Raw genomic sequence first — 12,411 nt, 5'->3', positions numbered from 1 at the left:
CGATCGATCATGCACAAGGATGAGGCACTATCTGAGTAGATTTCTCGAAGAGCCAGGATGTATTCCTTAGTAGACGACGTCCTCTATCAACGAAGTGCTCACGGAGTGCTCATGAGGTGTATCTCTCGGAAGTTGGGTAGCGAACTACTTGAAGAAATCCATGGAGGGGTGTGGCTCACGCTTCCTTTTGAACCATGGTCGGAAAGACCTCCAGACAAGGTTGCTACTGACCTATGACTCTCCATGATGCGAGCAAGATGGTAAAAAACTACACCAATTGCTAATTCCACAGCAGGCACATTCACCAACCCACCCAGCCCTTATAGACGATTCCCTTCTCGTGGCCATTCGTGACATGGGACCTGGATATCGTAGGGCCTTTTCCAGTAGCACCCGGAGGCTTCAAGTTCCTTTTCATCGCAATTGATACCTTCACCAAGTGGATTGAAGCTAAGCTAGTCGAAAGGATCACCTCGGAAGTAGCTAAGAAGTTCATCATGAAGAGCGTCATGACAAGGTTCGGTGTCCAGAGTAGGATCATCACCGACAACGATACTCAATTCTCTAGTTTGACCTTCATTGAGTATTACGAGGAGCTAGGTACCAAGGTCTGCTTCACATCGGTACCTCACCCACAGAGCAACAGATACGTCAAGCAGGCCAACAGCCTCGTGCTACAAGGAACCAAGACACGTGTCTTCAACTGCTTAGCAGCCTACTCCAAAGCCTGGGCGTTTGAGCTGTCTAACATACTCTGGGCACTCTGGACAACAGCCGGTAGGGCAACTGATGAAACACTTTTCTTTCTAGTCTACAGGGCTGAAGTCATGTTTCCCTATGAATTAAAGATCAAATGTCCCTGCATTGAATTATACACCGACAAGGATGAAACCCTCAGAAGAGAGGACGATTCAAAGCTATTGAGGAAAAAAGGACTCAAGTACTGATACGATCGACACGGTACCAACAAGCCCTCCGACACTACTACAACTAGAATGTCTGAAAGCGTGCCCTACAATACGGGGATCTAGTTCTATGACTTGTTCAGAACCAATGTAATAACAATAAGCTATCCCCGAAGTGGGGCTGTCCTTCTAGTGGCTAGCTTGGTCAGCTACAACTCCTTCTCTGCTTCATGCTCGACCATGTGCGTCTTTAGCTGCTAGTTCTCTAAGCAAAGGGCATGCATCCTTAACATGGCTAGCTGCAAAGTTCTAGGTTAGCATGCATAAATTTATAGAGTAAAGACTATCTTGTAGGGTAGGACTTACTGTGAGAAAGGGGCCAAGAAAAATCCTTCAAGTCATAGCCACCCTCGGATCGGATCCCCTGGACGATGCCACACCAGGGCATCCGAGAATGCAACCAAAAGATAGTGGCTTGAGGCTCCTGAGGCGCCATGACTTTTGCCTCCCCATTTCCTCTCGCCAGTTTCAGGGGGCTCTTTTGCGGTCTGGGCCACCTGTCCTCCACTCGAGTAGTCTTCCCCGAGCTTGAAGATGTCATCCTCCTAAGCTCAGGATCCTAGGGACTCGGGGATGGGCGTCATCACACTTAGTGGCGAGCCTCCCTCAAATAGTCTATAAAAAGAAGTTAACTTCGTGTTCCTAAGCGCAAGAATATTGCCAATGCAGATGCCTGTACTTGGGCCTCTTAAATTCAGCAGGCATCCTCAGCATGGCCACCTTGCCGTCCTCTTGGATGTCCCAACCCGAAGGACAACTTCCCATATCATGACTTCTGGCACGGTTAAGGCCGTACCGGCCAAAGTCCCTATGCTGATGACTGCCTTTCTGCGATCCTGGTCCTACACCTACTCATGCTTCAGCCTAAACCATATCGCTACAAGTGGGAATGTGATAGGCTGTACGAACATACCAGAGGTGAGGGCTACGACGATGGAAGTGAGGGAGTCAGAGTCAGAACTGGAGGTGGCGCCGCAATGTTGCTCGTCGATTGGTCACTGTCCCTGGTGCCTATGGCGTCCTTCAGCATGCTTTCGTCGGCAGGGGCCAAGGCCAACAGCACGATCGGCACACCTCCGCTCTAGCTAGGGCCTGAGGTGCTAATGACCGCGATGTCATTTGAGTCCTTGACTTGTACTCTCGCATTCTCAGCCTTCTGGCCGGGCCTCTCGTGACCCAAATGCTTCATCATCCACACAGATCGCTACCTTAAGTCAGGACTACTCGGAAAGAAAAAACAAAAAGTTCATAAGACTTACTGATAAGATATCCACCCTAGCCTCAACCTTCATCTCCACGATGGGGATTGAGATGTTTAGGCGAAACCCCTCGAGGGAAATCTCAAAGAGGAACTTGGTCCTTTGTTCCACCTCCACCAGGGAAAGATCTGTCAAAAGAAGTAACTCATAAGAAGTAAGGATTCCTCCAACTACTACTCGAGATAGACAAGTACATGTCTCATATTCTCGGGCCGGATACTTCTCGATAGTGAACTCCTAGACGCCTGAAATCCTCGATCGCAGAGGACTCAATTGCCACCTAATGAAGTCCCCATCAACATCTCACACTGTCAACCCACCCTCCTTTAGATCCTGGATCTCAATGATGAGGGTCTGGATTGTAGCGTTGATGTATGATGAATCCATCCACACTATTGTTTGGAGTGGCTCAAGTCCCCGGTAGCTAACTTCATGTGGGAGTGGCTGGCAACAGAACCATTTCTTGTATCACCCTAACCAAGAGCTCGTGGCGACAAAACCGATGTACTCCCCTGACTTCCCTTCATGGAGGCAGAACCAGAATAGGTCGATGAGGGGTCGCATGCCCAGGTATACCTCACATGGGTGTGTGAAGATGCTAAGCATAATGATAGAGTTGGGATTGAGGTGGATGAACTTGACGCCATATAAATTGAGCATGAGGAGGAGGAAACTAGAAGGGGGAAATGAAAACCACAACGAAAGAAATCAACAAAGAACACAACCCAGTTCATGTTTGGGTTGGGTATCTCCTGGCCTTTCGCTAGCGCGCAGGTGACCAGAGCGTGCGAGGGAATAATCTCATCATGCTCTAGCCAGACAAACGTCTCCTCTGAGACCTTTGACACCATCTATGGTCGAATCGTGGATTTGTCAATGTCAGAAGTGGAGGTAGCTTGCTTTTTTGTCTTCTTGCGTCCCATGAGGACCGGAAGATGAAGGGAAAAAAGAGAGGGTTTTGGTTACGGTCGCAGTTGCAGGGAGGGAGGTGAAAGGGCAAGAGCTCAAGTGCTGATGTATCCCTTAAACAAGAAAATATATCCCTAAGTTTAAGGATGATATAATCCTACTCAGAAAAAAGTCCGGAGGCTACAAGGCAAGGAACCCTGCAGAGAATAAGCCAGACAAAAGCAACAAGCGCTCAATGAGCCTTAAGCCTTCTGCAATCGCGATCTACATCAACATCTCGCTGAGACTACGCACGAGGAGCCTTCGACTAGATTTAGATCTCATCTAGGCTAACCAAAACCCCCTTGCAATCTTTCTTGAAAATCAATACAAAAATACAAGATATAGAGCTATTCTCCTTCGGAAGGGAAACACTTGTATAAATCTCTATCTTCTGGTGCTTTTCGGTAAGAGGAACTATCATATACTCTAATCACGTATTCGTAAAATAGGTGGTTTACTAATCGTCGACAGGCTTGTTTACATTCTCTAAAGTATGTTAGGTTTAAAAGCAATACATGCCTACGTTAGTGTGAAAGTGTATCATACGTGCCATTGTATCTATTGGTTGCGAGAATAAAATTGTCTTCAACTCTTCTAGTCCGATGATTCCACAACAAGCTATCGCACATATGTCTTAACACTCTATGTCTCCATAGAATGATGTTTAAAAATTATTTCTCCTTAAAAGATAAAAAAATTAAAACTGTTAAAAAATTTAAAAGACAATATTAGCATATAAGTTGCCAACAAGGCCCTATCAGGTGGCTTGCTGGCATGTCAAATGCTGATAAATCCAGTTGATAGGGACTCTTACGGACAGGATTATCCGTCGGTATGCAAAATACCAACAATAGGTCTATCGGCGTCTCGCCTGCTAACACGGTATTATTTAAGCAATTTTCAAAAATAAATATTATTTTTAATTTTCTATTAAAATAATATTATTATTTAAAAAATCCTAAAAAGCCGACGAAGAGAAGCGCGGCTGGCGCTGGGCCCAGCTGTCATCCGCCCGGTTAGTAACGGCAGGGCAGCAGCATTAAAATCTTCCAAAAAACGAAAATATATATATATATATATATATATATATATATATATATATATATATATATATATATATATAGGAAAACTAGTATGTACTCCTGGGTGTATGTACTCGCACCTCTCATATACCACTTTTACACGTGTGTTATACTTCTTTATCACTTTAAATATACTTCATTAGTAATTATAAGATACTACAATACAAATCCCATGAAATTTTTTATGAAATTCCATGATTTTTATCATAATTTGCGTATATACTTCTTTTATGTATAAAAAAGAGTATATAGCAAAAATGAAAGGCTAACATTGAATTTTTTTTCATACAACTCATATTGGAGTATCTTAGAATTAGTATTAGAGTATACTAAAAATGGTAAAAGAGTATAAAGTGTTTGTTTAGGTGGTATATTGCATGTGAGAGTACATACTCCTAGAAGTATAGAATAGGTGTCCTATATATATATATATATATATATATATAAACCAGCCAACGCACCACTTCACTCCGCCGTCTCTCTTCTCCCCCTCCCCCTCTTCTAGAATTAGATCTCTCGAGGTCGCCGTCTCCGGCCACGGCGGCCGGCACTCAGAGCAGCGGTGGAGGTCGCGGCGGAGGGCGGCGGCGATGTACAAGAACCAGCTGCAGGAGCTGGCGCAGCGGAGCTGCTTCAACCTGCCGGCGTACACGTCCCTGCGGGAGGGCCCGGACCACGCGCCGCGGTTCAAGGCGGCGGTGAACTTCAACGGGGAGCAGTTCGAGAGCCCCGGGTTCTTCTCCACGCTCCGCCAGGCCGAGCACGCTGCCGCCGAGGTCGCGCTCGCCGCGCTCGCTCGCCGCGGCCCGTCCTACTCGCTCGCCGCGCGCATTCTGGTAAGCCGTGCCCCCCATCGTGTGGTCGCCCGTTTCCTATTCCGTCTACCTCCCGCTTTCTATGAACTGCTCCTCTTCTCCTGATTGTTTTTTTTTTGGGGTACTTTTCGCGATTATTCTTCGTGTGTTGAGCCCCCTTCGAGTGGAATTTTGAGATCTGTGGTGGTTTCTCCTCGGGGTTTAGTTGATCGTTCGTACAATCGTTGTAGCCACTCTTCCCGCGACGGCAACACATTCTCCATAATCCACGGCGAGTCGTTTGATTGGGAGTCCAGGCCTCATGTTGTAGCGCAGTTTCATGTATTTTATGTAATTTTAAACAAAATTTTGGCGATTATGGAGAGATTTAGCGGAAAATGCACCACTCCCTTCGAATTATTCTCGAGTTATTTTGTGGCAGCTTTGAGAATCTGTTTCGTTTGGGATTGGGGCTCGTGAGCGACATGAATTGCAGCGAATAATTGGTACGGAAAGCTGCAACTCTTTTCACGTCAAAAATTCTGGCCCTTTTTTTTGGTTCTCAAAAGGGGGATTCTTTTGATTCCGAGAGAAAAAGTTGCAGTACTCGAGTTCGGTTAATTTTTTTAAGTTCGTTCTTAAAAAATTCTTCTCATTTTTCGGGAACGAAAATACTACTCTCATTTCGTGTTCTTACAACTGTAATTTTATCTTGATCTGTTCGTACTCCGCGCCGGCCATTAAACCCACCACTATACTTTAATCTCTCGTTAAATGGGCTCTCGAGCCGTAACGGCGACGGTGCTTCAGATAACACCCCGCATTAACCGCCAATTAGGGAAAAAATTTCATTTCTTACAGCCTTCAGATCTTACCCCGCGCCTCCGAATTACCGCTAGTGTTCCGTCCGTACCCGCCCGCACCGTTTTTTTTTTTTTTTGCAGACTGCGCAAGTCGTCGTGCCATTAACTGCTAAACCCCGATTAGCGAAACCTGTCCATTAATGGGGGCGATTAAAAAGTGTCCGTGTACACTTGACTCGGAAGCGCAGTTGCCGTGCAGGGTACGCGGAGGGGAAGCAGCCATGGGGACACGTGGATGCTTGGGCTTTGAACGGGATTAGCGAGCGCGTGGAAGTGTCAGTGTGAAACGTGGGGGAGGAGGAGGATGGGGATTAGGTTTCGGTCTTAATACTAGTGGTGGTATTAATGGCGAGGGGCGTGGGAGTGGGTGGAGGGTATTGAATTGGAGACCGCCCGCACCTAACCGGGGCATCGCAGGTCAATGCCGGTGGGCCTGGGTGGTTTAGTGGCAGGCAGGCCCCCTCACAGCCACCATGGTGCAGTGCGGCGGGGGTGGCGTTGTTGCGCCGATGCGTGCCATCTTTGGCGATACGGTCAGGTCAATCTTTGGTGCTGCTGGTGCTGGGAGTTGCCTCGCAATTAGCAGTGCGGCTCCCTAGTGCTTTGTTGACTTCCCTGTGTCAGCGGCTTTGGGGGCGTCGAATTGATCCGTGGATGGATGGGACAATGTGGGTGTGGCTGCTGGTGCTAGTGCGGGAACGTCGCTTTGCTCCTCGCCTTTTAGGCAGGGTTTTTGGTGCGGGCGTGGCAGCCATGTTGAGTAGTGGGTGTTCTTGTCGGTCTGCGATTTGCGCAGAGATTGTTCTGTGGAATTTGGGATTTGGATTGTGACCAGATGATGAAAAGGTGCCAACTTTTCGGATCTAGACAGATGGTAGAGGGGTCTTGTTCTGAATGGGTTTTATTCGTTTGTGTTCATACTATGATGTAACAATTAAAATAAGGGGGATAGGGGTGACATGGTCCTGTAGTATAATGGAGTTCAAAGATTGGTCTCCGAGTAGACAGGTTACTAGCTTAGATGAACCTTCAGGCGATCTGCTTGCTGGTCAATCTGTAGACAATTGTCATGTTACTAGACCTGAGAGTAGAATGGGTTGCTACGATAATTTTGAACAATGGTCAGTCAAATGTTAGGCATGTTCAGTGTTCCTCATAGTTGACTGGCTGGAGGGTTTCAAAATCGGAGCCTGGACTATCATCGGAAAGTTTTTGACCATGTGGTTAGAGAATTGGGATTTCACTGGGACATGATTATTGAATAATATTTAATTCTTACAGACCAATTGAGAATAAGAAACAAAGAAAATGTGAAAACTTCCTAGTCAACTACGTGTGGTAGTAAATAGTAACTAGCTGCAACTAAGTATGGAGTTCTTATTCCTGTAGAATTGAAAATATATCCTGTCATCAATGTTGTGACATCCATGTTTTCTTTTCAATAATTTTATGTAAGATCCATAGATGTTATCTTGTATTGTACGAATATCCTCTCACTGTTTGATCTAAGTGAGTTTCGTGGTCAACTACCAACAGTCTTTTAGGTTCTGATGGTATATTGTACCTTTTGCATTAGTTTATTCAGAACTGATCTGCAAGACTATTTTTTATTGTCCAGCTTATATCCAGGATCTAACTTTGTAATTTTGGAGTTGAATCATGTATATTCATTACCCCTTTCTAGTCAGATAGTGGACAGCTCTATTACCACTTCGTATTTGAACCTCTTCTGAATCATAATACTTGCAGTTGAAGTATAAGACTGATTAGCAATGTCTTAATCTGGAAGTCATCTTTCTTTGGATTCTGGAGGCCCTTCTTCTTTTTATGATTTGATTACTTCTGTTTCAATCAAGACCTGTAATAAAGGCAGTTTAACTAACTAAAGTGGACAACATTGTGTTCATTCTGTCATAAAGTTCTATATTAGCTGTTTGTTGGGCTTTAATATTTTTCTGTGATTATTCTTTGACCTTGCAAGTAGTATCTTACACCCTCAACTTCTATGGTTTAATTTACAGTATAAATTTCAATCACTTGCTTATGGTGCTAAATTTCTGTTAAACAGGATGAAACAGGTGTTTATAAGAACCTTCTACAGGAAGTAGCTCAGAGAGTTGGAGCACCGTTGCCTTCGTATACAACAGAGCGATCTGGCCTTGGCCACCTGCCGGTTTTCACATGCACAGTAGAGCTAGCTGGTATTACATTTACAGGTGATCCTGCTAAGAATAAGAAACAGGCTGAAAAAAATGCTGCTTCAGCAGCATGGTCTTCACTGAAACAACGTGAGTATTACTACTGCTTTCTGTCTTGTTATAGTTCTTTGCACTGCTTTGTTGATGAAAGAAATTGTAGCTCCATTGCTTATTCATATATTTTTGCAATAATCATATTTGACAAAAAAGAAATAGAAAAAGAAAGGAAGCAATGAAGCAGCGCAATTTGCCAATTTGGTTTGAAAAAAGTCTCATTATGGCTTCAAAGATTTTATTTAGGTTTATCAAATGAATTGAATTCCTTCCTATCTAGCTAGGTGCACTTGATATTAAAAAAGGGCCTAACTGTGGCTGATCATAAGTCCATTGCTCCTAAAGTATGTTTGAACATGTGTAGTAGAAAATCTTAGTATCATAGTGCTGCTCTTGAGGTGTGCTTGCCACAACAATGTGGTTTTCGTTATAGGTATTTCTTCAAGTGCATCAGGCGTAGAGAACTATATGTCAACTATGGATCAATGGATGTTGATTTAACTTTCATTTGTGCAAATGTAGTTATACAAAGGCTGAAGACATAATTCTCTCCAGCTAGTAACATATCATGGGAAATGTGAAACTAAATCTCAACTAGTTTTATTTTGTCAAGGCAAATGATTGGATCTTTGTAATTTTGTGTTCTATATATGAGCCTGATGATACCTTATCTCTAGAATTGGTTGAATCAAAGATACTTTTAAGAATACAAATACTATAGTTGATCACACAGTTACTTGAAACTTAGTATACACATAAAACCCTTCTTTCATTTGAAACTTCTGCCTAACTAAAGTAACTAAAACATTAACTGAGATGTTTGAAAACACATGTTCATTTGGAGCTCTTCATCAAGCTAGAAATGCCTTTGTTTGTCTTTAATACCTATAGTTGGTGGTGCAAGAAAGTTAGCAGTATGATATCTGGTTTCACTTAGAGCACTACTGGAATTGGACCTTTAAGTGTAGTTTATGCATTATGACTGCTCTGTTTGATCTCATTGAAATCCATGACTGTAGCAGTAAATTATGATAGCCAACATTTTGAGTTGTAACATTTTCTATTAAACAGCACCTTCTCACACTATTTCTCCTCTTTGCAACAGTGGTACGTCAGGAAGCAAATTCATCAAATGAACCAGAGAACAATGATGAGCAGGAGCAGATCAGGATCGCCCGAGCTCTTCTCAACTATCGCTTGAAGGAGAAGATGGCAATGGCCAATTATCCCCATGCTTCGCCATTCCCCAAGAAATTTCCGATGCAGCCAGAGAGGAAGCCTTCTTTGCCCCAATCTTCCCATTCTAGCTACTCAAAGATCCTCCCTCTATTTCGCCCTAAATCTAATTCAAGATCCAGAACAGAGTCACCAGCATCGACTGATGGAGTATCTCAATCACCTGCACGGGTCATTGAAAGCTTTAATCCAAGGTCAAGGTTTCCAGCAGCAGAGGCAGCCCCTTATGTCCCTGTTGGGCACTACCGTATGCCTTGCCATAGCATGGCTCCTTCAGTCACAATTAGGACTGCTGTTCCTGTGTTCTCTGCTCCACCTCTTCCACCTCCGGCTGCACGCACACAGCAGCTTCCTCCTCTCATGAGCCATCCTCCACCGATTCGGATGTCATCCCCAGTTCGCATCAGGCCAGCTTCCGGCCCAATGTTTGCTCCCCCAGCTCCTGTTCAAGGGCCGAAACCTGTGATCCCTATTCAGTTAAAGGATGTGCAACATCAATCAAGAAAGGAATCGGTTTCGCCTGTGATCCCTGTTCAGGTGAAGGATGTGCAATACCAACCAATGAAGGAATCAATGTCTCCTGTGATTTCTGTTCAGGTGAAGGATGCACAACGTCAACCGCTTTCGGGGTCGCCGTCACCTGTGATCCACATTCAGATGAAGGATGTGCAATCCCAACCACTGAAGGGATCACTCTCTCTTGGTAACAGTGCACCACTGTCAACTCTATTTCCAGCAATTCAGTCTTCGGTTAAGATTGAGGCTCCAATTCAAGCTAAGGAAGCTTCAAAAGCAGCTACCAGTGAAGTGCCATGTTCTGCTGCTGGCAATACTGCTGCTGTGGAACGCACTGCATCGTTAGAGTTTCTCCCAACAAGACAATTGGGGGCTGCTGATGCCAGCGATGACAAAGCGGAAGCCGAGCACAAGGCCGAGGCTCAAGCTGTAGCAGAGGCGGCCATCAAGCAGCTGGATATAAATTGATTTGAGGAAACACGAACGATCATCTTCTCCCAGATTTTGTAATTAGCTGCCTCCTGTGCACATTCCTTTCTGTTTAGTTTTTGTCTGTCTTGGCTCCGGTTAGGGCTCGCTGGGCAAGCTGCATTCTGGTAGGGACACCTAGCTTTCTCTTGAGAAGGAAAAAAAACATGTAGTGGTAGGCAGTCTGCCCAGTGTTTGGTTGGAGACAGTTATACTTCCCTGGATATGCAGTTGGTCTGCTTTTACCCCAATGATGAGGTGGATTGGAGGTGCCTCTAAGGAAGGATTATGAGGTGGCAGTTACATCTAGATTCCGTTATCATTGTCGATCTGCCATCATCTTGTTCTGCTTTGTTATTATGTCATGCAAATGATGGCGAATGGCCTGCTTTTTGCCCGTTCTCCTCTGCACTATTCTATAAATCTTACTATATGAAAATGTGGTGGATTAGCAGTAGTATGATGAAAAGTTGAAATGTATTGCTTTTCGTCCTTGGTAGTATGACGAAAAATTGATTGATTCGGAGGACTTTTGTTGCTTTTCTCATCCTTGTCGGAAATCTGAACCAACTTCATTTCGAGGTACCGTCTGATGCAGAGCTGCTGCACAAGAGACCAGGGATTGGCCGCGACGTTGGTCGGTCCTGCGGCCCCTACGCCACCGAACTGGGACCACGCATGTTGCTTCACTCATGTGCTTAAACATCTCGCCATCGCCAGGAAGAAAAGCAAAAGGAGGAGAAGAGTTTGCTCGAGCTAAAAAGTGGTTGTTGCGTCGTGACCTTAGTTGTTATTATTTTTGCAAATTTCGCAATGCATTTAACTTGGAACCACCAACGCGACCTGAACCGCATCTCCTTTTTTTCCATAGGAACGAACAAAAAAGGCGCTCAGAAACCAGAACTGCAGCTGCCGCGCTGCTATGCGAGGCAGGCAGGCGTCGGCCAGGGGCCAGTTGATCGGTCGTTGCATGCCGAGCATGTGTGCGGCCTGATCTCACAATGATGAGACAAATGTTAGCCTGTGGCGGCACCTGCCCGTTTGACCTGCCCACAGCGTGCTGACCCGGCCAGCCAGTACCGCGGCGCCGGCACGGCAGCACGACAAACCGTAACGGCAAGGAGACAGCGCCGGCCGGCCGTGGAAAACGTAACCGTGGCGCCTCCTCGCCGACGTCGTCGTCCGTAGCAGCGGCAATAGTGTGTTTCTGCACGCACTGGGACAAGCCAAAGGAAAAAAAATAAAAAATAAAAGCAGAGAGAGGAGTGGCACCGAGCGGCCGGGCAGGAGCAGGGCCATGCCATTTAGTACGTGTCGGTACAGCGGGCATCAATGCTATTCCCTCTCGTAATACTCGTCACTTTTGATTAAAAAAAAGTTTTCTTAAAATATTTAATATTTCACGTATCTCAATATATTTTTACCACTCTTTAACATTTTGCTCCTATCAATTCATGCTTTACCTCGTTATTTGTGTAACTCAATACTAATCATTAAAAGGGTATTTTAGTTATAAAATATTTTACCGAGAATTGATTAAATCTTCATGATTGGTTAAAAGAATCAAGTATTACCAAACCAAGGAAGTACTCTGGATCAGACAACGCTGTCAGTGCCTTGTGGAGAAGCGTGTAGTAGGCGTTGCCGCTGCTGATTCATCTGACCGGCAATTCTCACAATGAATTCGATGGACGGGGCGAGGAGAGTGAGGTCGATAGGGGGAAAGAAGAAGGATAGGGAGGAGACGAGGGATCAGATCAGAGTGGGAGGAGGAAAGCAGCAGCGGGGGGGACGGCATCGTTTTCTTGCTTACTGTGCCGAGCAGACCTGATAATAATTGAAGGGGGGCAACGCCTCCATAGATGCACAGCATGGACGGCCCAGCGACAGGAGGCGCCGATTTATGGCGCGCTGATGCCATCGAAACGGGGATTCATTGCGCCCTCGCCATCTCGTCTCGCCTCCATATTAGATCCAACAACAGAAAAGTCGAGTAATTTACACTCTTGTTGTTGTGATGTTTTA

At 45.2% G+C, this 12,411-nt stretch overlaps 1 protein-coding gene across 2 annotated transcripts; it reads left to right on the top strand.

Annotated features, from left to right (window-relative positions):
• The first annotated feature begins 4,720 nt into the window (after positions 1–4,720).
• LOC133903479 (double-stranded RNA-binding protein 6-like) lies at positions 4,721–10,695 on the top strand. 2 transcript variants are annotated; one of them, XM_062344878.1, is made up of 3 exons: positions 4,721–5,093; positions 7,983–8,202; positions 9,272–10,695. In XM_062344878.1, exons 1-3 carry the CDS (start codon positions 4,848–4,850, stop codon positions 10,384–10,386), a joined length of 1,581 nt encoding a protein of 526 aa, XP_062200862.1. In that variant the 5' UTR covers positions 4,721–4,847; the 3' UTR covers positions 10,387–10,695. The 2 variants fall into 2 exon arrangements, with proteins under 2 accessions (XP_062200862.1, XP_062200863.1); XM_062344879.1 differs by lacking the exon at positions 4,721–5,093 and adding an exon at positions 6,302–6,452.
• Positions 10,696–12,411: the final 1,716 nt, after the last annotated feature.

Source organism: Phragmites australis, chromosome 21 (genome assembly GCF_958298935.1).
Source record: "Phragmites australis chromosome 21, lpPhrAust1.1, whole genome shotgun sequence".
Classification (NCBI taxonomy): domain Eukaryota; kingdom Viridiplantae; phylum Streptophyta; class Magnoliopsida; order Poales; family Poaceae; genus Phragmites; species Phragmites australis.
Note: the sequence above shows the minus strand (reverse complement) of the source record. Positions and strands in the feature narration are given on the sequence as shown.

Bases quoted from the DNA above. Each gene is read 5' to 3' on its own strand.
- LOC133903479 (XM_062344878.1), top strand. From the start codon at position 4,848: ATGTACAAGAACCAGCTGCAGGAGCTGGCGCAGCGGAGCTGCTTCAAC. The intron at 5,094-7,982 runs GTAAGCCGTGCC...TCTGTTAAACAG, and splicing joins CGCTCGCCGCGCGCATTCTG to GATGAAACAGGTGTTTATAA. The intron at 8,203-9,271 runs GTGAGTATTACT...TCTTTGCAACAG, and splicing joins ATGGTCTTCACTGAAACAAC to TGGTACGTCAGGAAGCAAAT.